Source organism: Panthera tigris, chromosome B4 (genome assembly GCF_018350195.1).
Source record: "Panthera tigris isolate Pti1 chromosome B4, P.tigris_Pti1_mat1.1, whole genome shotgun sequence".
Lineage (NCBI taxonomy): Eukaryota > Metazoa > Chordata > Mammalia > Carnivora > Felidae > Panthera > Panthera tigris.
The window spans coordinates 24,992,371-25,015,357 of NC_056666.1; the positions used below are offsets into that span (position 1 = coordinate 24,992,371).

The following is a 22,987-nucleotide window of genomic DNA, read 5'->3' on the forward strand; positions in this document are numbered from 1 at the left end:
CATGTTTTTTACATCTTTTGTCAGATTTAGCCCTAAATATTTAATAGATTTTTATTAAAAGATGGTATTAAAGGGGCGCCTGGGTGGCTCAGTCAGTTGAGCGTCTGACTTTGGCTCAGGTCATGATCTCGCGGTCTGTGAGTTCAAGCCCCGCATCAGGCTCGTGCTGACAGCTCAGAGCCTGGAGCCTGTTTCAGATTCTGTGTCTCCCTCTCTCTCTCTGACCCTCCCCCGTTCATGCTGTCTCTCCCTGTCTCAAAAATAAATAAACGTTAAAAAAAAAAAAAAAAAAAGATGGTATTAAAATTAAAAAAATCCTTTGCTAATTGCTAATATATAGAAATACTTTTTTTAAAATGTTTAGTTTGTATCTTCCAACCTTGCTGAACTTGCTTAATAGTTCTAGGAACATTTTTTTTTTTTAATTTTTTTTTTTTTTTTTTTCTTTTTCAACGTTTTTTTTTTTAATTTATTTTTTGGGACAGAGAGAGACAGAGCATGAACGGGGGAGGGGCAGAGAGAGAGGGAGACACAGAATCGGAAACAGGCTCCAGGCTCCGAGCCATCAGCCCAGAGCCTGACGCGGGGCTCGAACTCACGGACCGCGAGATCATGACCTGGCTGAAGTCGGACGCTTAACCGACTGCGCCACCCAGGCGCCCCAACATTTTTTTTTTAATCCCGTATATTCCATTGAATTTCTACATCTTTTTCTTTCCCATCTGGATGACTTTTTTATTTCTTATTGCCCTGGCTAAAAAAAAAAAAAAAAAAAGTTGAGAGAAGTGATGAGGGCTGATATCCTTCTTTTATTCCTGGTATAAAGGGGAAAACATTAAGTCTTTTACTATTAAGTGAGATGTTAGGTGTATTTTTTCATAGATGCCCTTTATCAGGTTGAGAGATTTCCTTTCTGTTTCTAGTTTACTGAGAGGTTTTATCAGGAATGCATGTTGAATTTTGTTAAGTACATTTTCTGCATTTGTTGAGATGATCATATGAAGTTTCTTTTTTTAGTTTAATGTAGTAAAGTCCACATTGCTTTTTTCAGTGTTAAATCAACCTTTTGTTCCTAAGATAACCCCACTTGGTTATGTGATGTGTTGTTCTTTTATACATATTTGTATTAGTTATGATAAAATTTTATTTAGGATTTTCATCTCTAGTCATAAGGGATATTAATCTATAGTTTCTAATTACATATATGTATATATAAATATTTTTATTTGAGAGAGAGAGAGAACCCATGAGTGGAGGAGAGGGGCAGAGGGAGAGAGAGAATCTTAAGCAGGCTCCATGCTCCGCACAGAACCCAACATGGGACTCTATCCCATGACCCTGGGATCATGAGCTGAGTTGAAATCAAGAGTTGGATACTCAACCTCCTGAGCCACCTAGGTGCCCCTATAGTTTTTTAACTTTAATGTCTTTGGTTTTGGAATCAGGGTAAGGCACAACTCATAGAGTGACTAAGAAAGTATTCACTCTTCCTCAGTTTCCTGGAGGAGTTTGTTTAGAATGGATTATTATTTAAATGTTCAGTAGAATTCACTCTGGCCCTGATATTTTTTTTGTGGAAAGGTTTGTAACTATAGATTCAATTTCTTAAATAGATTCAGGGCTCTTCAGTTATCTATTTTATTTTTCATTGTGGTAAACTATACATAACACAAAATTGACCATTTTAACCATTTTTAAGTTTACAATTCAGTAGCATTAAGTACATTTGTATTGTTTGCAACCATCACGACTATCCATTTTCAGAACTTTTTCATTACCTCAAACACTAGGAACTCTTTGCCAGTTAAACTTTGCCAGTTAAAGCTCTCACTCCACTTCCCCTTCAGTCTGCAGTAACCTTTATTCTGCCTTCTATCCTTATGAACTTGTCTATTCTACGTCCCTCATATAGGTAGAATTATACACTATCTGTCCTTTTGTGAGTAGCCTATTTCACTTAGCATAATGTATGTAAAGTTCATCCATTTTGAAGCATATATCAGAATTTAATTCCATCTTATAGCTTAATGTATCAGAATTTCATTCTATTTTATGACTGAATAATGTTCCATGGTATGTATAAACCACATTTTGTTTATCTGTTCATCTGTTCATGGACACTCGAATTGCCACAGCCTTCTGTTGTGAATAATACTGCTGTAAATATTGTTGTGCAAGTATCTGAGCTCCTGCTGTCAGTTCTTTATGCCCAAAGAGTGGAATTGCTGCATGATGTGGTAATTCTATTGTTAGCTTTTTGAGGAAACATCAAACTGTTTTTCACAGTGACTGTACCATTTTACATTCGACTACTTACTCGTTTCTTTAATTTCTTCCAGTAGTGTTTTGTAGTTTTCAGTGTGTGAGTCTTAAAACTCTTGGGTGAAATTTATTCCTAAGTATTTTCTTTTTGGTGCTGTTGTAAATGAAATGGTTTTTAAAAATTTTCTTTTTAGATTCTTCATTGCTAGTGTATAGAAATGCCACTAATTTTTGCATGTTGATCTAGTATCCTGCAACTTTGCTGAATTCATTTATTCTAACAGATTTTTTTTGTTTGGTGTGTGTGTGTGTGTGTGTGTGTGTGTGTGTGTATAGGATTAGGATTTTCTACATACAAGAACATATCATTTGTGAACAGAAATAATTTTACTTCTTCCAATATGGGTGCCTCTTATATTCTTTCCTTGCCTATTTGCTCTGACCAGGATTTCCAAAACTGTGTATAATAGAAGTGGTGGGGGTAGATGGTGTTCTGATCTGAGGGGAAAAGCTGTCAGTCCTTCACCAGTGAGTATAATGTTAGCTGTGAGGTTTTTTGTTTTTTTGTTTTTTAAGTTTATTTGGAGAAAGAGAGAGTGCACACGTAGGGCGGGAGGGAGGAGGGGGCGGAAAGAAAGAGAATATGAATATATCCCAAGCAGACTAGAGAGAGAGAATATGAATATATCCCAAGCAGACTAGAGAGAGAGAATATGAATATATCTCAAGCATACTCTGCACAATCAGCACAGAGCCCGATGAGGGGCTCACACACAAACCTCAAGATCATGACCTAAGCTGAAGTTAGACACTTAATTGATTGAGCCACCCAGGCACCCCAGCTATGAGTTTATATAGCCTCTAGCATGTTAGGGAAATTTTTTTCTGTTTCTAGTTTGTTGAGTGTTTTTATCATAAAAGGATGTTGAGTTTTGTAAAAACCCATTTTCGTCATGAATTGAGATAATCATGTGTTTTTCCCCCCTTCATTCTATGATGGGATATACTAATTTGATTTGCTTATATTCTACCAATCTTGTATTATAGAAATAAACTCACTTTATCATGGTGTGTAATGCTTTGAATAGGTTGCTGAATTAAGTTTGCTAGTATTGTGTTGAGGATTTTTGCATCAATATTCCTCTGGGATACTGGTCTGTAGTTTTCTTCACTTGTGGCATCTTTCTCTGACTTTGGTATCAGAATAATGCTAGCCTTATAGAATGAGTTTGGAAGGGTTCTTTTCAGTTTTTGGAAAAGTGAGGAGGATTGGTGTTAACTCTTTAAATATTTGGTGGAATTTATCAGTGAAGCCATCTGGTCCTGGCCTTTTTTTTTTTTTGTTGGGAGGTTTTTGATTACTAATTCTATCTCTATTAGTTATGGGTCTCTTCAGATTTTCTTTAAAGTCAGTTTTGTCAATTGTGTGTTTTCAGGAATTTGTTCATTTCACCTAGGTTGTATATAATTGTCCATAGTATTCTCTTAATAGCCTTTTTTTTCCTGTAAAATTACTAATGTCCCCACTTTCATATCTGAGTTTTGTAATTGGAATCTTTTGTTTTTTCTTTGTCTAATTAAAAGCTTGTCCGTTTTGTTGATCTTTTAAAAAAACCAACCCTTGGTCATTGATTGTGTCTATTGTGTATCAATTCCCCATATCCTTTATCTTGGTTCTGATCTTCATTAGTTCCTTCTTTCTGTAGTTTGCTCTTCTTTTCTAGTTCTTCAAAGTATAAAATTAGGTTATTGATTTGAGATAATTATTTTCTTATAATGTATGTATTATAGCTATAAATTTCCCTCTTAGCACTGCTTTTGCTACATGTCATAAGTTTTGGTATATTGTGTTTTCATTTGTATGAAAGTATGCTCTAATTTCCCTTTTGATTTCTTCTTTAACCTTTTGGTTGTTGTTTAAAGGGTGTTATTTAATTTGCACATGTGTGTGAACTTTCTAGTTTTCTTTCTGTTACTAATTTCTAGTTTTATTCCATTGTGATGAGAATACTTCATATGATTTTAGTCTTTACAATGTATTAATAATACTTGTAGACAACATATAGTCTGTCCTGGACAGGGTTTCATGTGCACTTGAGAAAGCTATTTATTCTTTTATTTTTTATTTTTTTATGTTTATTTATTTTGAGACAGAGAGAGAGATGAGAATAGGGGAGGGACAGAGAGAGGAGACAGAGAATCCTGGAGCAGGCTCTGCAGAGGGCCCGATGTGGGGTTTGATCTGACAAACCGTGAGATCATGACCTGAGTTGAAATCAAGAATCAGACTCATAACCGACTGAACCAGGTGCCCCCAAAACTGTTTCTTCTCCTGTTGTTGAATAGAATGTTCTATTGGTTCTTACTGGTTTGTATTGTCATTCAAATGCTCTATTTCTGATTGGTCATCTATCTGATTGGTGTATCCATTATTGAAAGTGGTGTATTAAAATCTCCAAGTAGGGGTGCCTGAGTGGCTCAGTCAGTTAAGCATCCGATGTTAGCTCAGGTCATGATCTTGGCAGTTTGTGGGTTCGAGTCCTGTGTCGGGCTTTGTGCTGACAGCTCCGAGCCTGGAGCCTGCTTCAGCTTCTTTGTCTCCCCCTCTCTCTGACCTTGCCCCACTCATGCTCTGTCTCTCTTTCCAAAATAAATCACATTAAAATAGTAAAAAAAAAACAAAAAAACAAAAAAACAAAAAACAAACCCCTCCAACTAATGCTGTATTTCTTCCTTCAATTATGTGAATGTTTGCTTTATATATATTGGGATCTTTTCTTTGGTGCATATGTTTATAATTGTTACATCTTCTTGATGAGTTGACCTTTTTATCAATATATTTTGTCCTTTGTCTTTTGTAATAGTTTTTGACTTAAATTCTATTTTGTCTAATATTATTAAAGCTACTCCTATTCTTTCTTGGTTACTGTTTGCATGGAATATCATTTTCTGTCCTTTTACTTTCACCTTAAATGTGTCTCTAGCTTGAAAGTGAGTTTCTTGTAGACAGCATATAGTTGGATCTTTTAAATATATTTATTTGTGTATTTAGATAATATTTATATATATAAATTTTGATAATCTCTTCCTTTAACATAATTACCGATAAGGAAGGATTTACTACTGACATTTTGCTATTTGTTCTCTGTGTGTCTTTATATAGAGTTTTTGTCCTTTATTTCCTCCAGCACTGTCTTCTTTTGGGTTTAGTTAATTTTTTGTAGTGATATTTTTAGGTATTTTGTTATGATCTATTTCTTTTTGAGTCAGTTCTGGTAGTTTTAATCTTTCAAGGAAATTGACATCTCATCTGAATTATCAGGTTTATTGGCATGAACTTGTTTATAACATTCCCTCAGTATCCTATTAACCTCTGTACAATCTATAGTCATGTGATATCATTCTTTTTAATGGTAATTTTTGTATTTGTTTCTCCTGATTACTTTGGCCTAGAATTTATATTTATTGATTTTTCCTTATAAAACCAACTTTTGGTTTCATTGATTTAAAAATAAATGTTTTTTTAATCTTTATTTTTGAGAGAGAGAGAGAGACAGAGAGAGATATTGATTGATTGTGAGCAGGGGAGGGGCAGAGAGAGAGGGAGACACAGAATCTGAAGCAGGCTCCAGGCTCCCAGGTGTCAGCACAGAGCCCCACAAGGAGCTTGAACTGACAAACTGTGAGTTCATGACTTGAGCCAAAGTTGGATGCTTAACCTACTGAGCCACCCAGGTGCCCCTTGTTTCATTGATTTTTTTAAGAAAAAATTGTTTTGCAGGTTTGATTTTATCAGTTTCTGATTTGAACTTTACTATTTCCACTCTTCTGTTTATTTTCTATTTTATTTGCTTTTTAAATTGCCTTAATTTGGAAGCTGAGGTCACTCATGTGAAATAATTTCTTTTCTCATATAGTGATTTAGTGCTAATAAGTTTTCCTGTAAGTGTTGCTTTAATGGCATCCCACAAAATTTTGATGTATGTTTTTCTTTTCACTCAAAATGTTCATTTGAAATGCTTCCTATTTCCCTTTGAGCAGTTTGTTATGATGTCCCTTAGTATAGTTTTCTTCATGTTTCTGTGCTTGGGGTTCATTGAGCTTTTTTGATCTGTGGGTTTATACTTTTTATTAATTGTGAAATATATAGGACCATTATTTTTTCAGATTTGTCTTTTGACTTTCTACTTTCTTGCTTGTCCACTATAGTTGCCTGCTTATGGAAATTATCTCATGGATCACTGATGCCTTCTCATTTTCTTTGAATTGTCTTCTCCCTGTGTATCCTTTTGGATAGTTTCTGTTGCTGTGTCTTCATATTCACTTATGTTTTCTTCTACAGTGTTGAATTTTTGTTAATCTGTCCCATGTATTTTACATCTCAGACATTGTCATTTCATCTCTAGATGTTTGATTTGAGACTTTTTATTTTACTTTTATTTATTTATTTTTCTAATGTTTATTTTTGAGAAAAGGAGAGAGAGATTGTATGGGCAGGGGAGGAGCACAGAGAGAGAGGGACAGAGGATCTGAAGTGGGCTCTGTGCTGACAGCAGAGAGCCTGATACAGGGCTCCAACTCAAAAACCGTGAGAACAGCTTAACTGACTGAGCCACCCAGATGCCCCGATTTGGTGGGTCTTTTTAATCTCTCATGTCTACTTAACTTTTTCAACATGTGCTATACAGTTAAAATAGTTTTTAGTTTCCTGTTTGCTAATTCTAACAACTTTGTTGCTTCTGAGTCAGTTTCTGTTGATTGCTTTTTCTCCTTTTGACAAGGCAGGCGATTCCATTGATACAGAGGTGTGCCTAAAAAAAAAGATTACCTTAAAAAAAACTGAATTAAGTATTTAATTAAAAATGCAAGCCCAAATGAACAAGAAAAAAGCCAAAATGGTAGTTCTTCTGTGAATATTATGATTTATAGTAAGAAATATATATTTGGTTCCTGGCACAGAGCTTTTAAAACTCTTTGATTTTCTTTTTTTTTTAAAAATTTTTTTAACGTTTATTTTATTTTTGAGACAGAGAGAGACAGAGCATGAACAGGGGAGGGTCAGAGAGAGGGAGACACAGAATCTGAAACAGGCTCCAGGCTCTGAGCTGTCAGCACAGAGCCCGACGTGGGGCTCGAACTCACGGACCGTGAGATCATGACCTGAGCCGAAGTTGGCCGCTTAACCGACTGAGCCACCCAGGCGCCCCATAACTCTTTGATTTTCTTAACTAATTGGAGCAGTCTTTGGTTTTTCTTTAAGAAGCCCCTTGCAAGCACAGCTGAGTTTATGTTAATACTGTGACTTCTGGAAAGCCTTTAAGTGTGGAGGCTGGTTGCCTGGAGAGGGAGTTGGGATTTTCAGTCCTACTGTGTTCTTCCCTACGTGAGGGGAGGGGAGAGGGGACTAGAGATTTTATTGTCACTGAAGAGCAATACTGATTTAATCAATCATGCCTAAATAATAAAGCCTTCCTAAAAACGCTAATGTGAATTTTGTTTTGGCAAACACATGGGAGTTCTGGGAAGACGGCACACTTAGAGAGGGCATGGGAGCTTTGTGCTACTCCCCCTTATTTTGCCTTACTCATCTCTCCATCTCTTCCATGTGGGTTATATCCTTTTATAATAAAACGACAGTCTAGTAACTAAACTGTTTTCCTGAGTTCTGTGAGCCACAGATTAATCCAATCAAGGGAGGGGATTATGGGATTGTGGGAACCTTTGATTTATAGCCAGATAGTTGGAAGCACAGGTAACAACCTGGATTTGGGATGGCATCTGAAATGGAAGCAGCAGGCTTATAGGACTTAAAAGACTTATAAGGACTTATAGTTAGCCCTTACCCTGTGGGATCTGATGCTATCAGACTGAATTGAATTGTAGGACATTGATGTCCCTGCAGAGTCAGAGAATTACTTGTAGGAAAAACCCTCACAATATCTGGTCATAGACATGTTCATTGTTGTAATAGAGTAGAGGAGAAACACAAGAGTGTTTTTTGCCTAGACATTCTGCTTTTGGTATCAGCTTTTTGTCATCCACATGAGGAAGTTGAAAAGATAGTTTAATCAAATCTAGTAAGAAGCTGGCAAAATCAAATTTATTAAAAAGATTCTCACTATGGCCACCAGTAAAAGCAAATGAAGAGCCACTTGTAAAACAGAACCACCAGACTTGGTGAAGAAGCAAGCAGTTTGAGCATATGAAAGCTAAAGAGCTCAGTATCTGAGTATGAGATTCCGCAGAGGAACCAAGGAAGGATGAAATGGGGACTTGAAGGGTCTGGGTCCAGATGAGGTACCCTTTCAGGCTACCTGTGTGGGCATTGTTTCCTAAGGATGTTATCTGTGACTTCCACATTTAATATCTCAGAAAAGTAACTTTGAGACTGTTATTAACACATAAATTATACATATGACAGAGACTGTCATTAGATTGTCAGTTAACATGAAAAACAGGAAACTGTAAAAGAGAAAGAGGAGATTGGGAAAGGGAAAGTAAACAAACATTCTGCAACAGCGAGTTTCTTTTCTTGGGTAGATTAATTAGCCAGTAGCTAGCAAAAAGGCCAGTCTGCCCTTGGACATGTTGTCTGGAGTAATTAGGGGAGAAAAACGTTCTTTATTCTCTGAAAAACTGTGAGAATTTAGCTGTAGAATATATATGACAGGTTGTCTCTCTGTAATGTCTACCAGTGGCCTTAATTTATTTTAGTACCTGCACCAAGTCAGAGCCATTTCCCTCATTTGAGTTTTCTCAGGTTTTGTTTTTAAAGCAATATGAATAAAATGGAAATAATTTTATATATTTTTTCATAAATGGCATAGTATAATACTTCTTTATCTAGAAACATGGTGAATACAAGATTTTTTAATATGAGATTTTTTGTTTGTTTAACTGCAAAGAAACTTCACACTTCGGTTTTTCCTTGGGCTGTAATTGTCACTGTCCTTTAATTGCCCATGATTCTAGGTTTGGCTTTATCAGCAACTTTATCACCCGAGCCCAAAACACCAAACTTCTTTTTTTTTTTTTTTTTTTTTTTTAATCTTTGGTATATAGAAAGAGCTGGTGTAATGCATATTTTGAAGTGTATTTTTATTATCTAATTTGTGTTTGTAGTGGATCACCAGAAATCATCCAGGAATTACTAATATGTCTCCATATTGGTGACAGGTATTCTAGGAAGTAGTATATGAGTGAGGGTGCTGTTCATCTTAGTTGTGCTGTTCTGAATTAATTGTGACAAGCTAATACGATCTTTTGAAAATTTCTTTCCAAGCTTCTTGAGCTAATGCTTTCCCTCTGGCCAGTGGGGTAGACTGCACGTTAATTTTGATACTCTTTAAAGACATGTGGGCAGTTACTGTTCATTTAAGCCAGATGGCATGTGTCAACTCCTTTTCCTGGAAAGGGGGAGGGTTTGGGGGGGCGGCTGCTGTGGTAAAACCTTATGTGTCTTTTTATGGAGCTCTTCTCTTTACATAAGTTAGTACTTACAGAAGATTTTCATAGCACTTTGAGTACTCCTCTTTGACTTAGGAAGTTTCTTAGCAGATTGGGCCCAGATGTTTTTGTGTGTAAACTCTCCTTTTGCAGTTATGCAGTAGCAAGTGATCATCGATAAAGTCATATAGAACGAATACTGGTTTTTCGGATAAAAACAAAACAAAGAATTCATAAGACAAGGAATAGGGGACTTTTTATTATATTTTTACCAAGATGCCTACAGTCAGAATCTGAGTTAGCGGATTGGCTCTTGATAATGCAGTGTAGATGCTTTTGGAGCCCCGTAGAAGATTGCCCTGATCCAGAATCAGCCCAGTAGTCTTCTCTACATTAGTACCGTGGATTCCAGGACTTGGCTTTTAATGTGCATTGTTAATCACCATACTGCATTGAATTTTATTTTTTCATTAAACTTTTAATTTTTTTCAAGCAAGTACAAATAGGTGAGTGTTTGAATTCTGCAAGCATTTAGCATTTGGTTTTCATTTATCCTGATTAAATCCTAAGCTGCTGAACTTGAGTGATACTTTTTTTAAAATTTTCACATCCATAACTCTAAGAATTAGAATTTTCAGCTTTCTGGTTTTCTTGGTAGTTGATTTTAAAAGTATTATTTTACTGAGATTCTTACTAGTATTTTCATTTTTTTCAAGGTGTTGACTTTAAGGTGAAAACAATTTCAGTGGATGGAAATAAGGCCAAACTTGCAATTTGGGTAAGAGTTTTATTTATTTATTTATTTTTAATTTTTTTTTTGGGGGTAAGAGTTTTAAAAATGTATTTAATATAAGTATTCAAATTCTACTTTTTAAGAAGCAGAAATTGATGTGTGTAGAGTTCTAGAGGTAAATGAACAATTGATATTAAATATCTTTTGGGAAATTTGATATTGATTAAGGGATAAACAATAAATAGTATGGCTTATAATTGGATATGAGATAGATACTTGTTTTACTTAAATTTTTAAAGTATATAATCCCTTAACATTTAAAAGCAGAATAAAGTATAGAAAAATCATCTTGTCTGCCAGAGAGAATTATTGTTATTGAATCTGTTTCTTTAAAGTTTTAAGAAGACAATATAGACTCAGCTAACACTGAGGCAATTATTTGGGAGAAAGGGATGAAGTGATACTTAGGAAAAAATAATTTTTTCATGTTTGTTAGTATAAATATTTATAAAAACTGAGCTTGCCAACTTTGGATTTATTTTTTAATACTGATTCCCAGTCTTTCTTTACTTACTGGCTTCTTTTTATCTGCCCTTGAATCCAAACATTCTGATACATCTTGCTTTCCTAACTAGACCTTTTTGTGGTAGTGCTGACCGAATAAAGTAGCATTAACTGTCAAAAACATCCAAGATGCTCAGTGTCTATGTCTGTCTGCCTGTCTTTTCCCTCCTCCTATCCACCTACTACCTACCTATGTATGTATTTATCTACCTACCTATTTCTATCTAAATGATTGCTTATACATATTTAATATACTAAATGTATTATACATATAATTTATAAAAATATACTCTTTTGTGTATCTGATTCCCACATATACTCTAATTAAATATAGAAACCATTTTTATTACATGTGATAATATTAGAACTGGTCAGCAGTCATCACATGAGATGTACTTCAGCATGGTGATTAAATAGTAAATGGACATCAACTACAGATCGAAACAACAAATTTTCATGCATTGTATCATCTGATTCATCTTCCTGGCATTCTCTGAATGGCATATTATTTCTAACACAAGTTTTATCCTAAATAACAACTAACTGTGTGTATCTCATGTTTTCTTGTTAATTTTTTTCTAACATACAGTACTTTACACGATTGGTAGCCTATTTGCCCCTCTCCCTGAAATATAATTATGATATCAATCAGAATAGTAATGTCTAACAGAAAACAATTTGGCATATGTTGGACTAGGCCATAGTGAAATATATTGAACAGTTTAATTAAAAATGCTGGCTTCAGGGCGCCTGGGTGGCTTAGTCAGTTGGGCATCTGATTTGGCTCCGGTCATGATCTCACCGTTCATGGGTTCAAGGCCCGCGAGGGGCTCTGCGCTGACAGCTCGGAGCCTGGAGCCTGCTTTGGATTCTGTGTCTCCCTCTCTCTCTGCCCCTCCCCCACTCATGCTCTGTCACTCTCTGTCAAAAATAAATAAACATTAAAAAAAATTAAAAAAAAAAAAAGAATGCTGGCTTCTTTCTGTTCAGAAAAAATATGCTACAAATATTTTTTTCCAGTTTGTCATTTACCTTCAAATCTTGTTTAGGATGAGTGTGTGGGGGCGGTGTGGGTGATGAGGGGAGAGATGTTCTTGCCAGACCAAGGTGTTAGTACTTATATGGTCAGACCAAGTATTTTTCTTCATGAATCTGGGTGTCGTGTCGTATTTAGGAAGGCCTTCTCACTCATTAAAAGAAATACATGAATCCATTGTTTGCTCTAATTCTTCCGTGGTTTTATTTATATGCATAAAATGAGTTCCCCTCCCATTTGGATGGCCCTCCCAGGATCAGTCAAATAGAAAAATCAAGTATAGCCCTGTCCTCATTGCTCCTGAAAGTGCTGCACACACATCATGGCCTACTTGGCACCTCTGATGCTATTTTTCTTTATATCCTGCTCTCGCTGCCACTCCCATATTCTAATACTTTGCCTTTCCAGATCCTCCCTAACCCTTTATCCATTTCTATCTTTAATAATCTCTCCTCTCACATCAGAGAGGAAAACCACAGATAATAAGGTCTGTTTTTCTTATCTTACAGAGATGTCATTACAGTTATTGCAGATTCCTGTCTTGAAAACAAACACAAGCAAAAAACTTAACTTTTGACTATTTAAACATATACATTTTATAGTTATTATAACTCCTGATCCCATACTATGGCACAGGGGTTTTGCCCAAATTATCATACCTACTTAAACATCTTTATAAGTGAATCTAAAAAAATTAAGACTCTAAACAGCTGGACTAACTTAAATATTTGTGTATTAAGTTGTGCAGTATTTTAACATCAAAACTTTTTTTTTTTTTTTTTTTTTTGCTCTGGGATTTTATTTTAACTAGAATTGCAGTTGTGATTTTTATGTTGTGTTTCATCAAGGCAGTTATTGAACTTGATCTCAGTGAGGACCAAGGGGGCAAAATTCATAGTCAAATGCTTTCTGCTAGTTCTGGAAATTAATTTATTGCAGCATGCATACGGTTTCATTATGCAAACAGAATTTTTCTCTTATAACAAAAAGTCTTGAGACTAAAATATTTCTTGCATGGTCCTTGCCCTAGCCTATGTCAGATTATCCAAATTATAACCTGCTTTAGATAGCAAGTGCACTTCACTTTAATTTAATCTTTGTGTTATAATTTTTTGTTATGTATTATTATTATTTTTATTATTTGTTAACTTGTTTATATTATTGTTTTTGAAAAGTTGACTCAGTCTGCAGATTGAATAATTTTAAATATCAGAGACGTTTTGTAAGAAACTTTGGAGGAAAGGGAGTTTTTGTAAAGAGAGATCATTTTTATCTCAAATTTATCTGTTTAGAAAGTTTAATTTTGTTATCTTTTTCACTTCAACATGGCAGGGTCAGGGGCAGTTTCTGTAGTGGTAAGAATCTGGAAGTGAGGACAGTGTACGTTTACGGAAGCTCATCTGGAGGAAGGGAAGAATAATGGAAATGTAAAGTGGTTTACTTTGAAAGTTATTTTCATCTTAAGTTTCTCTTCTGGGGCTAAAATTACTCATACACTCTCTAGCTATTGCTCTTGTCTTAAAGCAGTCTGCATTTTGACCAGGCAAAGAAAGTAGGTAATTGCTGGTGCCTGTCATTGCTGGTTTAAAATTCCTCTCCAATCTTATAAACCTCTTAGAGGTTATTAACATGTTTTATATCTGAAGGAGCTTCTGCTTGCCCCATAGCTAAGCTCCAATTTACAGCCATGGGAGTGGCAGCTAAGGTGATGTTTAATATATGTCTTCACTTTTCTTCAGGTTATTTTATATTAGCAGACTGGAAACTTTTTCTTAAAGGCCAGATAGTAAATATTTAGTCTAATCCTAAAGCAGGCATGTGGCAATGCGCAAGCAAATGGGCCTGGCTGTGTTCCAGTAAAACTTTATTTAATAATCAGGTGGTGGGCTGAGGGAGCTATTTGTCAACTGCTGTTTTGAAAAATCTTAGGTACCTTGAAGCCACAGTCAAAGGTGGTAGAAAAAAGACGGAAAGAACCAGGCCCAGAAGTACAGACTTGTTAGTTTTTTGGTTTTTTTTCTTTCAACAAAAGTTGAGCAACAATCCTGTGGCAAGAATTGCTCTAGGCATGGGGGTTAAACTGGTGATTAAGCAGACGAGGTCTCCTTCCTCATGAAACTTAAACTTCCTAGCTAGTGTACATCTTGTTTATCACCCCTGAGATGTGTCAGAAACATGTGATAACAAGTGGTTTGGTTTTATACATTTTCCTAAAAGAAGATAAATAGAAAACACTTGAAAAGTCAAACCTAAAAATTGCTTACCTAAAATAAGACACTCCTGTAATTCTCTTTTAATTGATTCTATGTTAGAATCACTTGGGAAGATTTTAAAAACTTCAGTCTTACTTTAGACCAATTAAATCGGAACCATTGGGGATTGGACCCAGGCATCAGTATTTTTGACTTCCCAGGAAATTTCATTGTGCATCTCGAGTGGAGAGAACCATGGCTTTCAATGAAATGTGTTTCATGTATGATAAAAATCTTTTTTTTTTTAATTTTTAATGTTTTTATTTTTGAGAGAGAGAGAGAGAGAGAGAGAGAGAGAGAGAGAGAGAGACAGTGTGAGTGGGGGAGGGGCAGAGAGAAAGGGAGACACAGAATCTGAAGCAGGCTCCAGGCTCTGAGCTGTCGACACAGAGCCTGGCATGGGACTTGAACTCACAGACCATGAGATCATGACCTGAGCTGAAGTCAGATGTTTAACCGACCGAGTCACACATGCCCCTCATGTGTGATAAAAATCTTTAAAAAGAACCTCTTTCCTTAGATGCATTTTTTTCTAAAGATGAGTCAGTATTTATTAGTTTTATTATATGTAACAATTGTCAGTAAGAGAATACATCTTTAAATTTCAAGTTTTACATGAGCTTGTGCATAGATATTATTTTTAATAATGCTGTTTGACTTTCTACTCTTAATACATTGAAGATCTATTATATTTTGTTTTATTTAATAATGACTGATTGTCACTTTTAGGATACTGCTGGTCAAGAGAGGTTCAGAACATTAACTCCCAGCTATTACAGAGGTGCACAAGGTGTTATATTAGGTAAGGTTTTACTTTAAGATACTATTGTTGTTTTATTATTGCAGTTTCTGATTTTCCTTGTCTGTGAGGGTCAGCAAGTTTTTATTTTTCTTCAGGTTCGGGGTACCTTTATGTAACTTGAAGTCATATTAGCTTCATTTAATATTAATGAATATTTAAACTTTCAGAATTTCTTTTCAGTCCTTTGTCTAGCAATTAAAAAATAAAGATCAGACTATTTGGTTTTAAAGCACATTTTGATGTGGACATAATTGAGGATTAATCCACATGTAATTGGCCTGTCTTAAGAGTGTCACGACCAGAAACTGATCTTCAGTCCGCATTGTATTGACATATGCTGTAGTTTATAAAAGAAGATGGCTAGTTTCTTGGTGGAGTCTGTTTTATTAGTCCTAAAAAATATCACAAATCACTTAACACTGTTGATTCATAATCACACAGAATTTTTAAAAAGTCTTAAAAAGTACTTGTTATTGATAATCCTGGGAAACTTTTTAAAATAAATATTGATCACTTTTAGGGAGAACATAGCTTGTGAGGTTTTGGTTTTATTTTGTTTTATTTTGTTTTATTTTGTTTTATTTTATTTTATTTTATTTTATTTTATTTTATTTTATTTTATTTTATTTTATTTTATTTGGTTAATTTAACAGCAACTCTTATTTTGGTTCAGCATCTTTAAGTTTAGAAGATACTTTAAATTAATAAGCTCTTTATATATTGTAATGCAGTGTGATGTAAAATGAAAGTGATAACAGGGAAACAATCAGGATCCTATCTACTAACTTTAGAAATTTTTTCAAAATTGCAAATTCTGTTCCTTGTGATAAATAAATTAACAGGGTCATAGATGTTTAAAGTCCTCTAAAATGTTTTGGTATTTTGCCACAGATTTGAATCTAAAATGCTTTTTGTATTTTGGATAAACATCTTCTATTGTTATGAATGGGAACAGCTGTTGTTTTGCTGAAATTAATTTTCAGTTACAGCACAGGATACAATTTCATTTCTCTCAGTGTGTGTTAATAAAATCGAAGTGTGTGTATGTAAATGTATTATTGTTGTTTAATACACTTGTTTCTTCCATCTGAGTTAGTTGCTACTATCTGATGGTTAAGAATTGAAGACTTAAAAACAGACTTGCTTATATAATAACACTGCTCTTAGTCACATATCAGAAATGTAATGTCATTGCTTCTTATTTTAAATGCTTATTTAATGAGTGAGCCTTTTTATTTCAGTTTATGATGTCACAAGAAGAGACACCTTTGTTAAATTGGATAATTGGTTGAATGAATTGGAAACTTACTGCACGAGAAATGACATAGTAAACATGCTAGTTGGAAATAAAATTGATAAGGTAAGAAGTCAGACAGTTGGCATTTTGACTATATTTTAGTAGCTTGTCTTAATCTTTGCATTTATATTTTAGGAAAATCGTGAAGTCGATAGAAATGAAGGCCTAAAATTTGCCCGAAAGCATTCCATGTTATTTATAGGTAGGTGTATGAACATTTATCCTTTCATTATTAATGAGGAATTTTAAAATGAAGTTTCTGCTACATTTTTTCTCTTTATGACTGTAAAATGTATGTACTTAGTTCAGCATTTTCTTGTGCTATAAAATCGTAACTACAGAGCCAGTTTCTTTTTTCCTTCTGTATAAAAGATAGGATCAGATTATGTAAAGTCATGTAGGACACAGATCAGTTGTCTCTGGGTATAATGGCATTCGGTAAAGCCAGGTGCCCAGTGCCGTGGTTGTACCTTGCTGGTGCTTGTGTTGGTGGCAGTGGCACCACCTGGAAATTTGTTAGAAATGCTTCATTTCAAGCCCAGCCCAGCTTTTCTGTATCAGAGACTGCATTTTAACAAGATCTTCATGTGATTTGTATGCACATTAATATTTGAGAAGCTTGGTAGAATGGGGGCTGACAAACTACAGCATGGGCCAACTCTGGCCCCACCATTTGTATTGGAACACAGCCATACCTACCCAGTTATCTACATGCTGTCTTTCGCTGCGTTCATGCTTCAAGGCAGAGTTTAATAGTTACAACAGAAACCATATGGCATTCAAAGCCTAAAATATTTACAACAAAAAGTTTGTTGACCGCCTGTCTGGAAAAGTGGACTGGCTATATCACTGTGGAGGTTTTAACATTTTAGGTTTCCTGGGCCTTGTCACATGTCTGAAACTGGGCCTGGAAGATGTTTATAGACACCCTAGTTGATTCTGTGTGAAGGCAGCTTTAAGAATTACTGATGTAGCTATTCCACTGTGTTAGAACCTTTTAGGAATTAGGAAATGGAAATGAAGAACATCGTATATAGATAGAAGCAGGGTGGTATGAATGGAAGGTGATGGGGAAATTTAGAAAGGAATTGAATAGTACCTCTTCTGCTTACTTGCTGGGTGTCCTTCATTTTGATATATTAGTTCAATAAACATTTATTGAACGCATATATAACGACCAAAATGGACAAACTCCCTGCCCTCATGAAGCTTACATTCTAGTAGAGGAAATAGACTTAAATAAGTAAGCAGCACTATGATGGAAATAAAACATTCTAAGGGGAGGAAGTATGATGGGGGTAGGAGGAAATTAGGGAAAGTTAAACTTTGAGATCGTCCCATTTGAGCAAGAATCCATCATATGAAGACCTAGAGGGAGAACATCTCAGGCTGAGACAATAGCACATATTTCCTGAGGTAGGAACCAGTTTAGGTGTGTAAGGGGCAGGAAGAAAGCTTGTGGGCTGAAGGAATGGTATATGTTGGGGGAAAGGATGGTGGTGAAGGGAGATGAGATAGAGGTCATTTGGGCATCATAGGATATGGTGTGGAAGTGGATTTTATTCCAAGTGTGAAAAGCAGGGGAGTAGTGCTGTGATCTGATATTCTTTAAAAAGGCTTGTTTGTATAGAAAATGTTCCATGAGGAGCAGAAGCAAGAGGCTCATCATTCTCTTACAATGGCCCAGATGAATAATGCTGTTGACTTTGAATATGGGAGCAGTTGTGGGTCGTGGAAAGTTGGCAGATCCAGGGGATATTTTGATGGTAAAGGTGGTAGGCTGTGTAGATAGATTGGGTCTGGAGGGTAAGGAAAGAGAGCCATGAAGGATAACGTCGAGTCTTTGGCATGAGCAGATAGGTGGATTGTGCTGCCGTTAACCATGTGTGAAAGACTGAGATAAGAATAGGTTTGGGAAAGTGAGTAGGGAATCAAGAAATGACCTGTAAGAATGACTTGTTTTTCAGATAACTAGTAGACATGCTGGTCATTGGCATTTAGCTGGTGTTTAAAGTCATGGAACTGGAGTGCCTGGGTGGCTGAGTTGGTTGAGCATCCGACTCTTTTGTTTATTTATACTTATTTATTTATTTATATATTTTTTAAACGTTTATTTATTTTTGATAGAGACAGAGCACAAGTGGGGGAGGGGCAGAGAGAGGAGACACAGAATCCGAAGCAGGCTCCAGGCTCCGAGCTGTCAGCGCAGAGCCCTATGCAGGGCTCGAACTCACAAACCGCGAGATCATGACCTGAGCCTAAGTCAGATGCTTAACTGACTGAGCCACCCAGGCACCCCAAGCATCCGACTCTTGAATTCAGCTCAGGTTATGATCTCACAGTTTGTGAGTTTGAGCCCTGCGTTGGGCTCCACCTGCTTGGGAATTCTCTCTCCCTTTCTCTCTGCCCCTCCCCTGCTTGTGCGCTCTCTCCCTCTCTCTCTCAAAATAAATGAATAAACTTAAAAACTTAAAAAATAATAAAGTCATGGGATTGTAGTGATCACAGGAAGAACTGGATAGAAAACAGCTGAAAATTGAAGCCTGGGGTACTCCCAGCAGTTAGAGGTCAGCAGAAAGAGGAAGTGTCAGCAAACAGGTTGTGAATGATGTAACCTTGAGAGGAGGAGTGTTCAGCATCCTGAAAGTCAAAAGCAGACAAAGTATTTAGTACAGGAAGAAAGTGATCAGGTGTATCAACTGCAGCAAGATGTCAAATAAGATAAGGTATTCGATCTGACAAGATAGAGTGTTGGTATTTTTTAAAAGTTTCAATGGAGTGGTGAGAACAAAAGCCTACATAGAGTACAGTTGACCCTTGAACATTGTGGGGTTAGGGATGCCGACCCCCCCACACCGTTGAAACTCTGCATATGACTTTTGACTCCCCCTGAAGTGAACTGCTAATAGCCTGCTGTTGACCTGAATGAAGCCTTCCTGATCGACAGTCAGTTAACACGTAGTTTGTTATGTGTATTACACACTATGTTCTTACAATAAAGTAAGCTAGAGAAAAAATGTTGCTAAGAAAATCATAAGGGAAAACACCTTTACAGTACTATACTGTATTTATAAAACAAAATCCATGTACAGGTGGAGCTGCACAGCTCAAACTTGTGTTGTTCAAGGGTTGACTGTAGTTTGAAAAACATTGTGAGGTAAGAAAGTGGTAACAGCTTATGTAGGTAACTCCGGATGACGATTTTGCTTTGAAATAGAGTAGAGAAACTGGGTGGCTACCGGAAGGCTTTGTGGGCTGCAGGGCAGGGTGGTTGGTTGCTTGGTCGGTAGTAAGATGGACAGTAATTCTGGTAGGCTTTTAAGCTGACTGATGTGATCCAGTAGTGGGGGTACATGATTTTTCATTGATTGAGAAAGGATGGGATCCCATCCCATCTAGAGCTAGAAAGGGGGTTGCTCCTAGATGGCAGCACAGCATTTCATCCAGTGTAACAAGACTGAAGGCAGAGCCCAAGGCTGCAAATGCAAGCAGGCTCGTTCGTCCCTTAGTGGGATGATCAGTAGCTCCTGTCAGGTTGTTTTTATTTTTCTCAACATAAAGTTATGTGATGAGCTGAAATAGAAGAGTTTTATGATGAAGGAATAAGAGTCCTCTCAGACAGTAAAAAAAAGGTAATTACTAGGGAAAGGTAGGCTAAGGGAGCAGGGCTAACTGTGCACATGAGTTTCATGAGCATAAATGCCAAAGGAGACTGGCGTCCATGGTTGTATGTCATTTATCCAACCGCCAATAGCTGCTTGGTTGCAGGCATAGAACAACCAGATGGTTCAACTTGGAGACTAAGTTTCCTTATCCTGAAATGGGAATAATCTCTGCTTTGGGGCTGATTTTAAGAGCTAACTGAAAAATTAAGGAGGAACTTTGGCATCATATATGAGTAGGGTTTTACAATGTACAATTCTGTCACAAAATATTGGCCTTATATACTACTGTTGGTATGGATAGAATTTAAATAGCTCAACTTTGAGAGTTGGTAAATTCATGAATATTAAACCCGTGGGGAGAAATTGCTCATGACTTGTCTTTTTATATATTGTCGGCTGATATTATGCCATAATAATTTCCCAGAAAAACATAGGAATATGACCAGAAAAGAATATACTATGACATTTTTTTCTCGGATTTCAGAGGCAAGTGCAAAAACCTGTGATGGTGTACAGTGTGCCTTTGAGGAACTTGTTGAAAAGATCATTCAGACGCCTGGACTGTGGGAAAGTGAGAACCAGAATAAAGGAGTCAAACTGATACACAGGGAAGAAGGCCCTGGAGGCGGAGCCTGTGGTGGTTACTGTTCTATGTTATAAACTCTGGGAAACTCCCATCTCTTGCATATTTGATCAGATAGTGACATCTTTCTGTATATAAACTCTTTAACTGCTATTTTAGGGACGTTGCAGTTTGCACATATTTGTTTTGTATCATGGCAGTAAATATTTGCAAGAAATCCCACTCATCGGCTTTCCCAGGTAAAATGTTATGGTAAGCATGCACAGTTTGCAGTCTACAGTTTTTTATGTAACATAAAATAGGTGTACTTTTATAAGTACATTTGATTTTATGATTTACATTTATCATGTGATAAAAAAAATCCACCTATTTAGTATATGTTGATACAAGGTCTACTTTTGGTCTCCTCTTTGCATAAATACTCCTCTGTCAATTACTGAATTAATTGGTATGTAGAACTCCTAGAACTACTAGGAGACATTCAGGTATCATCAAACCTGGCAAATTTCCTTTCAGGAATAACAAAGAGCATGATTCCACAGCTTTTGTAGGATGTTTGCAGACAGATTCTCTTTTAGTACTAAGCAAAATTCTCTTTAGAGGATGCAATCCAGGCCAATTTATAATTAAATCTGTTTGTTCTGATGATGCTTCTGAAATAGCATTGATATGTTTGGTCTTACTTTTACATTTTCTTCAATGAGTAGCTCAGTTGCTTAACTGGAGTTTTAATTCTGTGATATGTACATTGGATTCTGACTCTTTGTGCATCATTTTTAGTTATGTGGTGTTTGGCAAAATGACAATAAGGTTTTCCCCCATTTTGGTTTCAGAAGGATGAGGATAGTGTGTTTATGTAACTCATGTAGTACTTAACCACTTTTAAAACCAACACCTTTTTCCATAAACGTTGATGGTGTTTGTCCAGGTACCTCAATTGTAGCTCGTGTAATGTTTATGAACATCTGTATCTTACGACTCCCCTAAATGGCTAGTTGATTCAAAAATGTATTTCTGTGTGTTGAGGGTTGGGAAAAAAAGAACACTAAATGACCATTTGAGAAAGACATACTGCTTCCAGATTTTGATGTGTGTGGGAAAATACTGTTGCAATGAAAATCTTGGTAATTTACTGTAACAAGTAGCCAATAGTTTATCAAAACCAACTTGTCCAGACTAATAAATCTTTTCCACAGTATACAGTTTTCTAACCTCTTGCTATTATACATTGCATATTTTTTTTCACTCGTATGTTATTTAACTTACATTGATATCTGCTGTTTTATGCCCCTGAATAAGTTATTTGTCCTTTCAGGCAGGTTACCATGATACCCCCTCAGTAAGATTTCTGATACTAATTTCTGGGTACAAATACTAATTGTATAGAGTTGCAGGTGATACTTTTTGGGGGTCACTTTTGCAATACTCGTGATAGTGGATTTACTTCAAGTTGGGTTCTAAAATGTACATCTTCACATAAGAGAATCTTACATTCTACTTGGTTCACACTTCTTAGACTACATTACATGTGATTAAAGGTTTTATACGTTATATATGTATTTACTAAATATAAAATATTTACTCCTTTACTGTTGGAGAAAGGTAGCTAACACATACTTATGATTTGTTTGTGTCACATTACAGCTGTAGATTTGTGTATTTATGTAGTGTTTGTATTGACAAGACATTTATTTCTTTGTGCTTTTTGCTCTTTGAGCTATATAATAATCTTTTTGTGTATTGGATTGTCCTGTTGATTTGGTCAAAATTTGGATACATATGAGTCACTTACTTTTAAACACTAATTTTGTTTGATAGAATTATATTGTAACCTTTTGTAGTTTTTGAAATAAATATAGCCTGCTTTCCCTAGATGCATTTGCGAAGGAAGTATTCTACATCTCCCTGTTACTTTCATTGGCTGAGGAACATCTGAATGTAGTCTGACTCAGATTCTATTCTGTCATATGGCTTTCACTTTACTATTTTGTTGCAAGCTTATTGTTTCATAGTGGAGGCTTTCTTTTTCTTTTTTTCCAGTGTTTTATTTATTTTGAGAGTGAGCGAGTGGGGAGGGGCATAGAGAGAGAGAGGGAGAGGGAGAAAAAAAGAATCCTAAGCAGCCTCTGTGCTGTCAGTGCAGAGTCGGATGCAGGGCTTGATCTCAGGAGCTGTGAGATCATGAGCTGAAACCGAGAGTCAAATGCTTAACTGACTGAGCCACCTAGGCGCCCCAGTGGTGGAGATTTTCTAAGTGAAGTAGTTATAGCATCTAAAATTGGCCACTTAAATAGCTGAGGATTTTGTCAGTTCTTCATTTTCACATCATTGGAAGTAGTTTAGAAGT

The 22,987-nt window shown here is 36.0% G+C and overlaps 1 protein-coding gene across 1 annotated transcript in view; it reads left to right on the forward strand.

The window, feature by feature from the left end:
* Positions 1-22,254, forward strand: part of RAB18 (RAB18, member RAS oncogene family) — a 37,499-nt gene extending 15,245 nt beyond the window's left edge. Inside the window, exons 3-7 of the mRNA XM_042991289.1 lie at positions 10,425-10,486; positions 15,023-15,095; positions 16,337-16,455; positions 16,528-16,594; positions 20,542-22,254. Of these exons, the coding sequence (XP_042847223.1) occupies positions 10,425-10,486; positions 15,023-15,095; positions 16,337-16,455; positions 16,528-16,594; positions 20,542-20,717 (497 nt within the window). The 3' untranslated portion in view covers positions 20,718-22,254. The remainder of the gene's footprint in view (positions 1-10,424; positions 10,487-15,022; positions 15,096-16,336; positions 16,456-16,527; positions 16,595-20,541) is intronic.
* Positions 22,255-22,987: the final 733 nt, after the last annotated feature.